We start from the raw sequence: 14,955 nt of genomic DNA, 5'->3' as shown, positions 1-14,955 counted from the left end.
ATTTTGTCATTAGAGATTAGAGTAGAATTGTGTCCAAAGAGGTACAAGGCTAGAGTCACCCCCGTGTTCTCTTTTCAAAGACAGAAACAAACAACAACTAACATTCTTCTAGGGTAAGTTACATTACTTGCTTTTGTCCAAGAAGACATATTCCATTCTAAGAGCTGTATCCCTAGGGTGCAAACGAAGAGGGTCGGACTTTGTGTTGTCAGACTGTTGGGACTGGGGAACAGGCTTGAGGATGTAGCACCTATTGTTACAGAATAACATTTCTTTTTTGTGACAACAAATGTGGGTAGATTTTTTCGCTTGCAGTATGAAGTCTGAACTGAAACTCTTTAGCATTGGGATGCAATTTTCAGGTCCTGTAGCTCTAACTCAGATGTGTAGATTACTCAGCTCCGTGTCAGTCTGACTCCCAGGTGAGGCCTACCTGAGGCTAATGCTACCCGAAACATCGTGCAACTGTAACATGCAACTTGCACATCAGCTTTAAACTTGGCTAGCCTAGGTGACAGGCAGTGAAGGCTTGAAAATAAAAATGGTAGTGCAGTCCAGCAACATAAGTATGTCCCTACTTACAGAAGGTTAGCAGGTTTGTGTCACATCATTATGTCTACATTGTTTTCAGTCGTTCTGAGGAAAGGTGCTGGGTCAAACTGTGCTGCCCTGTCCATGCATAGCACGCCCCCTCTGCTGCCATCCTGACAGACTTCTCAAGTTCCAGCTACCTTTCCTGGGGATGAGATGGGAGAATGAAGTCTTCTGTCTAATTGTAATGCTGACATAGTATAGATGTATAAATTGAAGTTCTAGTACTGTACCTAGCAGTCCTTGTACAACAGCATTGGACACAGCCAATGCCATCTGGACCAACTGAAGAGCAAAGCTTCCAGGATGCTGGAGCACAGATGGAAGAAGTTCACCTTCTGATGGACTCCTGTACTGTGAAACTGGTGTAATACTTCTTGACCATCAGACTGCTTTCTCACTCTAAGACTATAAATCTATTTTAAAAGTCAGGATGCCTTGCTGTTGGGGCAATGTTCAATGGAGTGGCCTTTTTGTTGACCTCCACCTGTGTTCCTGGGGGCAGATGTAGATCCAACAATTATTTAGCCACAAAGTTGATGAATTCAAGTGGCTGATATGACATAAAACTTTTAATTTGGAGGAGTGCTTTTGTCAGATCAGCCAGCTTGACTGATATTCCATGATATTTCATGTTACTGATGTAGTGGGCATGCATTATGGCTAACAGAAATGAGGAGCTCTGCTCCATACAAACTATGGCACTCACTGTAGGGCTGATTTTGAGCAGTACTCTGGAAAAGAGATAAGGTAATATTCTCTGCACTGGTAAGCTAAGCTCCATCGAAAGCATGACAAATGCCAGAGCAGGCTGGAAAGACAGGAAATGTGAAGATGGACTCACTGCAGTATGGATATTTAGTATCATCCTGCAGCTAAAGCTAATGTAGAGGAATGGCATGCTAGCAGATGCTTGCAAGCCATTCTATAGGCTTAAATACAACATAAATATACACTTAAAATAATGAGTTAAGTTGAATACATAACTGAGACATTCTTCTTTCTGTGACCAGCTGCTGGTTTTAAAGGGGCAGAAATTGCTTAATTCACTTTTGTCTTCATTTAAGACAATTTAAAGGGTGGACACTCCAAAATTAATTACCTGCCCTTTTATTTTTAACCACTTCCTCTTTCACCAATAAGGACAGATGAATGCAAGAAGATAAAAGTGAAATAATAACAGTTTACTTAAAAAAGGAAACATCAACAAATACAAAATAACAGTAAATAACAAAATGACACTAATAATCACTAGATACAAAGTTGCTGAATCCCAGACTTCCAGGGAACAAAAGAGAAACAAAATGGCAGAGAAACCCCTCCCTCAAGATGGCGCCCTCCGCAGACCACCCCGTGTGGAGAGAAAAGGGCAAAGATACCAGACAAACCCTGCTTGGCTCAACCTTCCCCCTGGAACAAAAAACTGGGAAGGTAGGAGTTTATGAAGCAGTTTTGGTGGCAGGTGGTAATTGCTGGTTTTGCCTGGGAAGCTCTGGATGTGCAATGTCGGCCTCCAGAGCTTCCTTTTGGCCATTGCGGCAGTGCGTGTGTGTGTGAGGTCAGTTCTGCCCTTTGCTGCCTCCTCCTGTCACTCGCTGGAGTCCACTGGTGTCATCGCTGCTGTCTTGGGTCACTGCCCCAATAAGTAGGTGGTGGGGGAAGAAAACAGACTCATCAAGCACCAAAGAATGGTGGCCCAGCCCTGACTGGCTCTGGCTCTGCACTGGAGACGGTTATTTATGGCATTCACTCTGAAACAGTTTTGGATTGCAAAATGCAACTTCTTGGGTTGCTACTGTTGCTACTCAGAGACCTACCTGAAGCAACTCCCTCCAGAGCCCAGAGAGGAATAAAAGAAGGCTTCTGCCTTGTGCTGTCCCAGCTTCCCCACAAGAACAAAAAGGAAAGAGAGCTTCTGTGAGAGCAACCCCAACTTTAAAAGGACCTGGCAGCCCTAACCTCCGTGGTTTTATTTCCAGATGCCAGGTCTTAAAGAGAGAGTAACAATTTGGGGCAGACTGTTGTAGTACAGATACTGAATACAAGATACGTAATACACCTTTTTGGGGGTTACCCAGGACAACTTCAAAGAAGGTCCTGTCTGGTTCAAAAAGGGTTGTAGTTGAACAGTTATTTTACTCTGCTTGATCTGCTGATTTGGATTCTACTTAAAGTTTTTCTAGCAATGCCATTAACACCTTTTGGATTTTGATTGCTATAAGAAAATGTAATTTTTTTGTATTTAATCATAAACCTGCATAATGATGTCTCAAGTCAATAAATGATTTAAGCTTTAATTATCTTTCGTAGTATACTTCTGGTGTATTATGTAATTTGATTGACCAGGGCTGAATGGTGGCTAAAACATTTACCTGAGATCTTTGAGAGGAGAGCAGAGAGTAAGAAAAGCCAAGACTGTCTGGTACAGAGTCATTTGCAGGTCAGCTTCCCTTTGTACTGTTACGGATTAGGGTCAACAGGCAAGCCCTAGCATTTCTGTGTACTTGGAAATGTTCCGGTCATCTAGAGAATCCTTAAATTAATGGTTTCCTGCAGTCATGTCCCTCTTGATCTTTAGAGTAGCAGTATGTTGATGAAAGATTCTCTGCTAGCTCCTGGCTGGCCTGTCACAGATGCTGCTGGCCAGGGCAGTCCTGCTGGCTGCCAGCGAGTCCTCCCATTCCCCTTGTTCTGTTCCAAATCTTGGTTTATGCAGTGTCAGAGAGAACCAGTATAAATTATGCAAATTGAAAGTATTCTGGTTAAAACAAAGGAAAAGACCTGTTGGACAGCTGTGACCTGCAAGTGTGAAGGAAAAATGTGTTTGGCACTCTCTTGTTTTGGATTGTGTAGTGATAAAACTGAAGCTTTGGTACCATACTCATACTTAAACCAATCCTGACAGTTTGCTACTGCTGGAGAGCAGAAGGTCCATTCTAGCCCTGTTTTGGTGCCTTATTTGTTGTCCTGACTGACCCTTCTAATCTGTAGTAAGCACATTATCTTATCCAGCCAAAACTAGATAGCATTCTGCAGATTAGTGCTGATTACCCAGTGGTCAGACAAGTTCCAGGGAAGGTGCAACACTGGGGCTTCTGGAAGGTGTTAAACCTCTTCAGCTGTAACATCACTCTTAATTTAGGAAGGGAAAATCTACCTCCCTTCGCTCCTGTCTTCTGTGTTCCACCATCTCCCTGATGGTGCAGTGGTAACTCCCCAGCCTGGCACAAATTTCTGACTGTGATTCTTGCATATTTGGAGAGGTTAAGCTGTTTCAATAGCTTAGCTCAGCTCATCCTGGAGCCTCAAGTAGGTACCTCCAGGAGATCAGTAAAGGTCTGTGAGTTTGAGCTCTTGGTGTCAAGCTTTATCTCCCAGCTGAAGATGAAAGCAAACTTAGGTTTGTATATGTTATTCCTCACCAAAGTTGGAAAATTTTACACTGGTTCTTGCTGAGATTCATAAAATGTTATGTAATACTGCTTTTAAGACTGAAGATGCCATCTGAATTTGGAACTTTGTCACAGAAGTAGTGCTGCTCTGGGCAGTGGTTCTGAGCAAGCTGATGACTGCAGTCTCCAGGGAGCCAGGCAATTCATCAGTCCATAAAATTATCTACATTTACCATTAGCACAAGCAGCCTTAAGTGTTAACTGGAGCTAAGCACAACTTAAGAAAATTCTCTCTGGTCTGGTATGTTAGTAAGCTTTAATTTTTTTTTTTATTTCTAAGTATTACTAAAAAGCTGTCTGTCTGGAGATGCTTCTGTTCTCAGCACTGCCTCACATCAATTTTGAAATGGAAAATTGCCCAAATGCTTGGAATTGTCCTTTTTTGCTTTTCTTCATGTGTGAAGATTATCTGAGGAATACTTCTACATCATCATCCTTAAGGATGCCTTCCAGCAACATACTTCAGCTTTGCAGGAAAGGTGGTACAAAGAGAGAACAGGACGAGTACTGAAAACTTAGTTCTCTGCCAAAAAGTCTTGGGAATAAGAGGTTATCCAGAGTGAAGCCTTTTTCTTGCTGTTCTCCCAGCTCCCAACTACATAAATGTATTAAATAGACATACAAAATGAGTGATAAACTGTATTTCAAATTTCTTTTGTTGTGGTAATGCTGAATTAAATTTTTTTTCATACTTGCAGTATACAGGTTCCTCATGAGGGGAAGAGGAGGGGCAGACACAGATCTCTTCTCTATGGTGACCAGTGACAAGGAGCCAAAGGAATGGCATAAAGTTGTGTCAGAGGAGGTTTAGATTAGATGTTAGAAAAAGGTTCTTCACCCAGAGGGTGGTTAGGCACTGGAACAGGCTCCCAAGGGCGGTGGTTACAGCACTAAGCCTGACAGAATTCAAGAAGTTTTTGGACAACACTCTCAGCCACATTGGTGTGACTCTTGGCGATGGTCCTGTGCAGGGCCAGGAGTTGGACTCGATGATCCTTGTGGGTCCCTTCCAACTCTGCATATTCTGTGATATATTCTGTGCTTTCCTTGCCTAAGCTTCCCTTCATGCAGTTCTTCCATGTTAATCATCCTGATGTTCAATTAAATTTTACATTTTTTCAGTTTTTAGGGGTTAAAGGGCAGTAGAAAACACTACCAATACTCTGGGTGTCTCCCTTTTTTTTTTTTTTTTTTTTTTTTTCCTTTTCTCTGGTTCTGTTTTAGCATTTAAAATTTTAACATCTTGAGTTACACTGCTTATGTGGTAATTTCTATGTAATTTCTATAGGCCTGTCTGTCTGACTTCTCAGCTGTCTCTTTCTGGCTATGAAAGGCTGTTAATTACATTTTTAGGCCTATAAATAAAGCAGACAAAAAATTCCAAACAAAACCGCCCCAAAACTTACCAGTAAACATTGTCCATTTTTTGTGCAATAAAATTATATCCCTGGTCTGATCCAGGACAGGACCTTTCCCTAGGCTTAGCATTTGAGAGTAGGATTGCAGTAATTCAGAGGAAGAATCTCGCTGGTGTTTGGTCCTGGATGTATTTTCTTGATGGTTGGTTCTCAAAACTGTGACTGACCTTGCAGTCAGAAGCCTCTACGTGTAGTTGATGTACACAGTGGATATGTCAGTAAAGGTGAAGTTTACCAAAGGAAGAGAAGAAAAGTTTTTTCAAGTGATACAGAAGATACAGATCCTATGGTTCTGTTACTTTTGGACTGTCCATGTGCTGGCAGAACAACAGCAAGTGACGGGTTGTATCCTTAAGTGGCTGTGCTGCCTTGGGTATAATAAATTGCTTAATAGAATGGCTTTGTGCTCTCATGTGGAAAAGCACATAACAGCACAGAGACAGCAGACAGCCTTCAGCTTACAGATCCCTTACATGATGCTTTGCAAAGGGTGGCTCTGTAAGAGGCCCTTTTAATGGCAGCCACATCACCTGGCTACAGGTGTCAGCAGCTAAACTGCTTGTTTATTGGAAGAGAAGTGGCAACTTTCTGTTTTGATTCATCTTACCCATTTTAAATTTCTATGTGAGAGGTAAAGACTCCGGAAGTGTGGGACTGTTTTTCTTGTCTAGAAAGGAAGTCTGTGCAGCTATAGATGTGTCCGTTAAGTGAGATGAATCCCAGTGCCAGTGTCTTTCCCCAGTAAATATCAGGAGATACACTGGGGTTTGAGCTGGTGGTGGAGTAGGGCATAGGAACAGTTCTCTTTGGTGACACTTTGAGATCAGGACCTAATTGAAGAGTGTGCTGTCCTTGAATAACACATTTTTCTTGGCATCAGCTCTGAACTGACACACTGTGGCTGCACAAATTGTGTGTATCTGCAATGTTCTTACATTCTGCTTTCAACTCTTCGCAGGGAACTGACACTTTTCTGGAGCAAGCTGCAGAGAAGAATAGATCCTTCTTTAGACTCCTTTTTGGAGAGATGTCGTCAGTTTGGCATCATTGCCAAGACACTACAGCATCTCTTTTTCTTGATAAGAGTCATACAGTCTGAAGTAAGTAAGATACAGTCCTGAGTCTTTGGACACAGCCAGAGCTGTTTACATGAATTTATTATTTTTTTAAATAATTAGATTAAACTGAAAAAAAATATCGCTTATTTCATTATTCATACTTTCTGATTAAGTGCCTAATAACGTACTAGTAAAAATCTATGGAAAGTGCCTGCCATTGTAGTTTTGTTTTTGGCTTGATCTCATGAAGTGACCTTCAGGCAATGTGGAGGGGTAGGTTTGTTGCTTTGTAAGTACAGTATGACAGGATTTTGCAAACAAAGCATAGCTGTGTTTTCATCTGCTGCTTGTTCAGAAGCAAGGCACACGAGAATTTTCCACAGCATCTCTAAGAGGTGAAGACTTGACTTAAATGTCTCATATTTTTGTATTCTAAGAAAATACCTCTTCCTCAAAACGTGTGGTACAATCACATCTGTATTTCTACCTTCTATTCTGAAGCCTGTCTTTAGAAAATCACAGAAAGGCAAAAAATATGTTTTTTTTTTTTTTTTACTCATCATCTCTGTTTACGGACTAATGGAAAGACCCTAGTTGATCCCAGCATGCTCCTTGTGAGCAGAACTGCAGGATAGCTTGGCCTCCCCTGGCTGTCTGTTCAGTGGCATATCTCTGTCTGCCTTCAATGGCTGCACTGGCTCTTGCAGTTGGTTGTGCGGAAATTTCCTGTTTCTGGTATATGAGAGTAAATTTGTGGAGGGCAATGAAGAATGAAAATTATTCAGGCACACTTTATTGGGGGGGAAAAAGAAACTAGCTGACAGGATTTAAACTTTCAATAGCAGTACAACATGGATCATAGACCTTAAATTAGATATGGGATTTTTCCTTAGGAACATCCCCATTCCCATAGGTTTTCCAATGTTTCTTCCTGAAAAACAGCCTAGTTTTGCACACATAGATTAGAATTAGCCACATGAACTTCAGTTTTATGAATGTTCCAATTAACTCTACAGTTTGATTATCCCTTTGCATTCTGACATGGTCATGAGTTTATTCAGAGTTAGGATAGATTATGGATAAAACATACAAGATTCCTTTTTTCAGTTACATTTCTCTCCAATTTTTTCTGCCTGGGAGTCTCTTTCACTGGCTGGAGTTAATACTCTGACCCAAGTGAGTTGCCAAGTGTGATGTGACAAGGGCAGGGCAAGTGCCAGAGCCCTGGTTTAGAGTCAGAGTAGGATCAGAAGGATTGCATGATTGTCCTCTTCACCTATCACAGAGTCCAGAACTCTGTTCTGCCAAGGACTGCAGAGAGACGTGTTTGGTCCTAGTTTCTGTAGAGTTGGCCCATTTCTAATTTTAAGACGTGCGTGAATGTATACTTTATCTGTAAATCATAATACATTGGTAACTATATACCAGGTTTTTCTGTGTTTCATGCTAAACCATACTAAAATTTCTTCTGGAGAAATAGGTTCTAACTCTTACTGAATTAAAGAAGCATGGCATGATGTCTGGTGGGCTGTGAATGCTGAGTATAAAAGCTTGCTAATTCTGTTAACTTGTTTGTAGTTATTTTGGATCGTTACAGTCTGGGCTGGTACAGGTGTAGTTGTGGTAGGCACATGTCGGCTAAGTTATTCATAAGTATCTTCACTGTTACTTATCTTTACTAATAATGGCTAAATAGTTACTTCATGCATTTAGATTCTTTATGCTGAAAAATACACTTTTGGAACAAGGTAGCCTTCAATTTGTCCATGTAGAATTTGGAATATACCATATTTTAAATTAGCATGTGATTAATGTAGACATCTTCCCCATGCTGCTGAGCAGCACCTCAGAGTTGCACAGACTCCGCAGAAAGTGTTTGGAAGTGAAATAGTAGTTAGGTTCATCAAGAATCATTTCTGCTATGGTACTGCATATACTGCTGAACGTTATTTTGTTTCAAGGTGTGAATTTACATAAATTTCCTTATTACACAGTACTTCATATTCTAAATTAATATCCTGGGTGGATGCTGCAGGAAGAATGCACATGGAAGATTTACACCATTCTCTTTTAGAAATCTGGCTTAGTTATGGTTGAGAGTCACTAAGTTAAGAGAGAGAGGAGTTAGAAAAGTGTTTTGCAACATCTCATGCCTAAACTAGTTTGTATGACTCCTCCAGAGTGCACACTAAGTGTGCAGTGGTTCCCATCACATGAAAAGCAGAAGAGGTTCCTGGTGTAAGATAAACTGCAGTTCCTTAGAGGGTGCTCTGTGACTCAGGCACTTAATGCTCAGGAACCTGAATACATTTGGAATGGGGTGTTGTCTGTTGGATGCTCTCATTGCATGTTTTCTTCCTAGAAAGAATGTATTTATCAGAGAAGAATAACATTTGTTTTGTGACTGGTTTTTTTGTTTTTCTGTTTTCTGCAAACAGGCAGAGGAAGCGGGACTTGCCGTGTCTGTTTTGTTATGTGTGAGAGCCCTTCAGATCAGGTCCAATGGAAGTGATGAAATGAAGACATCAGTGTGTAAAACAATTGCATGCCTTTTACCAGAAGACCTTGAAGTTAGAAGAGCTTGTCAGCTCACAGAATTCTTACTTGAGCCAACTTTGAGTGGATTTAATGCGTTGGAAGAGCTCTATATGCAGCCAGACCAAAAATTTGATGAAGAAAATGCACTGGTTCCAAATTCACTCCGCTGTGAACTGTTGTTAGCTTTGAAAGCATATTGGCCATTTGATCCTGAATTTTGGGACTGGAAGACTTTAAAGCGGCATTGTCTTAAACTATTAGGGAAGGTAGCTTCTGATTCTGAGGATGATGCAGGTTGTCATATGTCACTCAATGAAACCGACATGTTAGAAACTTTCTTTAGTGACTATGATGAGACAAAAGAACACAAATATTATGATGGGAAAGACACAATGAACCACCCTAAGGAAAAAGCAAGAGTAAAAAAACCAATTGGTTCTTCAGAAAGATACCAGAGATGGCTTCAATACAAGTTTTTTTGTGTGCTCTGCAAAAGGGAGTGTATAGAGGCCAGAATACTGCATCATTCTAAGATGCACATGGAAGATGGTATTTATACATGTCCTGTTTGCACAAAAAAGTTCAAGAGAAAGGAATTTTTTGTACCACATGTAATGGAACATGTTAAAATGCCACCTAGTAGAACACACAGACCTAAAAAGAAAATAATTCTGAAAAAAGAGAGATCACCGCAAAAGGCAACAGCTTCCAGCAGCCCACCCCCCGTGTTTCCAGAAAGGTCACACCAGCCACAGCTCCCTGAAAGCTTTGACGATGACACACAGGAATATGTTACATTCAGCCAATTGGAAAATTGCCAGCTGCAAGATAGAGACATCTACCCATGTCCTGGGACAGATTGTTCTAGAGTATTTAAACAGTTTAAGTACTTAAGTGTACATCTGAAAGCTGAACATCAAAACAATGATGAGAATGCAAAACACTACTTGGATATGAAAAACAGGAGGGAGAAGTGTGCTTTCTGCCGCCGGCACTTCATGACATCCTTCCACTTGCGGGAGCACGAGCGTGTGCACTGCGGGCCTCAGCCTTACATGTGTGTGTCTATGGACTGTTACGCTAGGTTTGGGTCAGTTAATGAGCTTCTCAATCACAAACAAACACACGATGATCTTCGGTATAAATGTGAGCTAAATGGCTGTAATATTGTTTTCAGTGACTTAGGGCAGCTTTACCATCACGAAGCACAACACTTCAGAGATGCATCATATACCTGCAACTACTTTGGTTGCAAAAAGTTTTATTATTCAAAAACTGAATTTCAGAATCACCTTGCAGCACATGATATCCAAGTATCAAATGAGGAAGGGAAGCAAACGCTGAACCTTGAAGGGTCCGTTTCAGAAGACAAATCCAGTTATCTTCCAGAGTCTCAGTTGCTTGAACGATCTGAAAATTCCAATCTGAATGATAACTTGGATCCCTCAGGCTCTCAGGAAGTTCCACAGATGAAGGAAGAATCTCTCTCTGACAGTGAAGATCTAAACAGTGAAAGTAATTGCAGCCTGCACTGTGGGGAGCACAGGACAGATGCTGCAGTTAGCCAAGGTCAGACATCTCCTCGGCTGCTTGGAGCAGTGGCTCACAACCAGTCAGTTCCAGGTTTTGTTGTGTCCCAGGAAGGAATCTTCCATCCAGCAGATGTGAAACAACAGTGTTCCAATGTGGCAGTTTGCTTTGATGAAAAAAACCTTCCCTGTGGTTTTGAAGGCTGCTGTTCGACCCACAAAAATTCCAGAAGTCTGCAAAAACACCTTCGAAGGGCCCATCCATACAACTTTAAAGGTAAAAGAAATATGGAAATGAAAGCTAAATACTTTCTCGATCTGTTGAGTGATGCTCAGGACAGTAAATCCCCTACAGACATGAGTACAGAGTTAGGTCATAATTCTGATACAAATGCTGACTCTCCAGAAAGTGTGTGTTGTGCTGTAGATGTTAAAGGAAGCAGTAGCCTGAGAGAGGAAACTTGTCCTTCTTCCCCTGAAACATCTTTTTATGACAGTTGTAAAGAACTAAATATTGAAGATAACATGGTGGAGCTAATGTTAGGCTTGAAACATCTAAGCTTAAAAAATGTTAACATTCAGAATTCTTCAAGACAGAAACCTTTTCTGGGCTATTCATCTAGGGATGCCAAGTGCCCTGAGACAGTTGATGAAACTACCTCAAAATGTCAGCTTCAAGAGCAACAAGATAATTTACCCAGCCAGTACCTTACTCAACTGGCAGCTAAACCATTTTTCTGTGAATGTCAAGGATGTACATTTGAGTTTGTGACTAGAGAAGCTCTCTTAATGCATTACGTTAAAAAGCATAACTATTCAAAGGAAATGGTTCTTCAGCTAAATATGTTCCAGCATCGGTATTCACCATTCAAGTGTCATATTTGCCAAAGATCGTTTACAAGAAAAACACATCTTCGAATTCACTATAGAAACAAACATCAAATTGGCTGTGAGAGGGTGGCTCACAAAGTGTGTCCTAATGAAAAATTTGATCATGTAGGTTTATGTACAGAGGACAGAGGGCATAAGAATAGCACTGCTCCAGTGCCTGCCTGTGTGAACAGCGTTGGGTTCCCTGGACATTCGGACTCTGAACAGCTGTGTCACCCAAAAAAGGATGACTGCTGTTCTGAGACTGATTTGGAGTCCAATGAAGAGACAGACAATGACATAACAAGAAAAACATCTAACATAACTTCTCTGGACAGTCATAGGGAAGAACTGGAAGCAAGACAGGGAAGAGGAAGCAAAAGAACAGTTACTAAAGGAAACTTATGTTACATATTGCATAAGTACCACAAACCATTTCATTGTATACATAAAAGCTGCAACTCGGCATTCACAAACCAGAAAGGTTTGATTCGCCATTACAGAACTGTTCACCAGTATAATAAGGAACAGCTCTGCTTAGAAAAGGACAAAGCAAGAACAAAAAGGGAGCTTGTCAAATGTAAAAAAATATTTGCATGCAAACACAAAGAGTGTGGTAAGCGTTTTCTGTGTTCTAAAGCTCTTGCTAAACATTGTAGTGACTTCCACAATGAAATCTTAGAGGATCAAAAACTGCTTTCTGAAGCTGAGTCTGCCAGATTTGCTTGCAACCAAGCCCACTGCCCTGCTGTATTTTATACATTTAATAAGCTTAAACAGCATCTAATAGAAGAACATGCCAATGAAGAAAAATTAAACAAAGATTTTGAAATCCATTGTGACCTCAATGGCTGCAATCGAATTTTCACAAATTACAGTAACTATTCTCAACACGTATATTTCAAACACAGTGAATATTATGATAGTCTCTTTGGAAATCAGAAAGAAGAGGAAGATAATGAAGATAAAAATAAAAATGAGCAAAATTATTTGAAAGACAGCTTTGACACAAGCAAGCAGAATGGGAAGCAATTAAAAGAAAAAGCTAAAAGAATTAGCAGAAGTAGAGAAAAGCATTTGCTGAATTTCAAAACAAAAGAGGAAGCCCTACAAATGTGCAAAGAGAAGTCTAACCAGACACAGTACCCCTGCATGGTCCAGGGGTGCCTGTCTGTTGTCAAACTGGAAAGCAGCATAGTGAGGCACTACAAGCGCACACACCAGATGACCAACATGTACATTGAGCAGCGCCTTCAGAAACTTGTTCTTTGTGTTAAATGTGGCATCATGATTGAAAAGCAGTCTTGCTCTGACACAGCTTCAGACTTGGATAAAAAAGGTGTAGAAGTTAACGAGGATAAATTGGCTAATTCTGAGTCTGTGCAGGAAAGCGACAAACCCCTTGTTCCAAACCCTGTCTGTGATCCTTCAGATGTGAGTAATGAAGACCAAAAACTATTTCCACCGAGTAGTGTGAATTTTGATGCCAGTGCCTTTGCGTATTCAGGCACTTTAAAATATAACCACAGTTCAAAGAACACCTGTTTTGAAGAGCCTAACACCAGGGAGACAACTAAGTCTAAAACTGAAGATTTTTCTGAAAGTAGTGAAAGAGAGAACAGCTCTTGCTTCTCCAGTTTACAATTAGAGTTGCCAAGAGAGAAAGACCCAGAAGGATGTCCACATAGTGCGGTTAATCAGAATGCAAAAAGAAATGTACTTTGTGCTACAAAAGACAAATTTCAAAAGCCTCCTGTGTCCAAACCATTTGATTTAAAGACCTATAAACCAATGGGATTTGAGTCTTCATTTTTAAAATTTATTCAGGAAAGTGAGGGAAAAGATGATGATGATGATGATGGTGATGATGATGATTGTGATGAGGTAGTAGAATGGGAGTCTCCTGAGCAGTTGTCAGTAGATGAAGTGTTGCAAAAAGAGGGAGACAGTCAAGGGGATACACCAGTAAACAACTTTGTAAGTGACAAAAATGTAATCATAACCCCGAATAATCCTGGGCAGCTAACAGAAATCCAGCCATTGCTGTCAGAGTCTTCAACTGCCCCTTCTTTAGAAAATCTGAGGGCAATCTTGGACAAGGCCCTAACGGACTGTGGAGACCTTGCCTTAAAACAGCTGCATTACTTACGACCAGTAGTTGTTCTTGAAAGATCCAAGTTTTCCACACCTCTCATAGATTTATTTCCAACAAAAAAAGCAGATGAGCTGTGTGTAGGAAGTACATAAGTAGCTTTGCTTAGAGCAGATAGCCTCCACTACTGCTGTACGGGGAGAACTTCAAATTAGAACAGTAATTGTTACAGTACACACTTTTTAGGTTAGTTTTGACTGTTTATTCCATGAATGTATAATATCTGTCAAAAGTAATGGCCAAGTTAATTTAGCTCCCCATTTTCTTCAATGAACAATGCTGATTTTGGTGCTATTTAACACATCAGAATACTGGGGGCTTCCTCTTGAAGAGTAAATGTGCATGATTGTATATGGAACAAGTACTGGGGTACCAGGGTTTGGGGGGTGATGGAGTTATTACTTGACTTGAATGTGCACCCCAGGGTGCTTTGTGTAACATATTGTACACTACAGCATCTTATATTTTTTGAGTTATGAGTTTCAATAAATTACAGTTTTTCACCCATTTGTTTACTGTACAGTAAATCTTTAATGTGCTCTACTTGTAATTGAGTTTGGGACCATTCTGAGTGCATTGGACAATGTTGCTTAAGTTTTATGCATTTGTAGATAATTTATCAGACTGATGAAATAGATACAGAAAAGTAAAGTATTACATTTTATTTTACAACATTCTCCGTGCTTTTTTCAGACTTGAAAGAACTATAATTAGTACAGGCAGAAAGCACTTACGCATGAGAAAGTCCTTGTTCCTTTAAAGGGGGAGGGTGCTTTCTGAGACTGTCTGGCACCACCTGAGTGTGTGATGAGTCTTGCCAGGCTTCCAAGCAGGTTGTGTCACATGAAAGTAGCAGTATACATTTAGGGTTCCCCAGTTAGCTTTTTTGACAATGGATGAAACCTAGCAGGAAGATTCACAAGAAGAGTCAGCTAATATTTTAAGCTCTGTTTCTTGTTCTCTGTCGCGTTTCTTGCCATACATGGCTACATCATGAGGCCCAGAATCGCTGTCCCCTCTAGGGGATATTTCCCCATCTCCATGGGGATTCTAATGAGCAAGCAGCAATCACAGCTTCTTACTGATTGAGGGCTTGGGTATTGTTGGGGCTTCTGGGTTTTTAAACTGTGATCTGAAAAGCAGCAGTGGAAAGGAAATGGAAAAAGCTGTGGGAAATGTTTGAAATAGAGCATGAGTAGTGGCTGGGTGCAGGAATGATGGCAGCTATCAGCTGTCTAGTGAACTGTGGTATGACCAAAACTAGGCAGAAATGGCATCTCTATACTACATCTAGAAAAAGAAAGTTATTTGGGCATCCTTAAAAGTTAGGTTAAAAATCATACACCA

General features: G+C 40.6%; 1 protein-coding gene across 3 annotated transcripts in view; it reads left to right on the top strand.

Moving 5' to 3' along the window:
• Positions 1 to 14,115, top strand: part of RLF (RLF zinc finger) — a 60,380-nt gene extending 46,265 nt beyond the window's left edge. The window contains exons 7-8 of one of the 3 annotated variants that reach the window (XM_048326937.1): positions 6,420 to 6,561; positions 8,958 to 14,115. In XM_048326937.1, the coding sequence (XP_048182894.1) occupies positions 6,420 to 6,561; positions 8,958 to 13,703 (4,888 nt within the window). In that variant the 3' untranslated portion in view covers positions 13,704 to 14,115. Of the gene's footprint in view, positions 1 to 631; positions 2,889 to 6,419; positions 6,562 to 8,957 lie in introns of those variants that run through there. The other 2 variants (XM_048326939.1, XM_048326938.1) reach the window with 2 other exon arrangements.
• The last annotated feature ends 840 nt before the right edge of the window (positions 14,116 to 14,955 follow it).

This window comes from Corvus hawaiiensis, chromosome 23 (assembly GCF_020740725.1).
Source record: "Corvus hawaiiensis isolate bCorHaw1 chromosome 23, bCorHaw1.pri.cur, whole genome shotgun sequence".
Lineage (NCBI taxonomy): Eukaryota > Metazoa > Chordata > Aves > Passeriformes > Corvidae > Corvus > Corvus hawaiiensis.
This window is presented reverse-complemented; position numbering and strand designations above follow the sequence as displayed.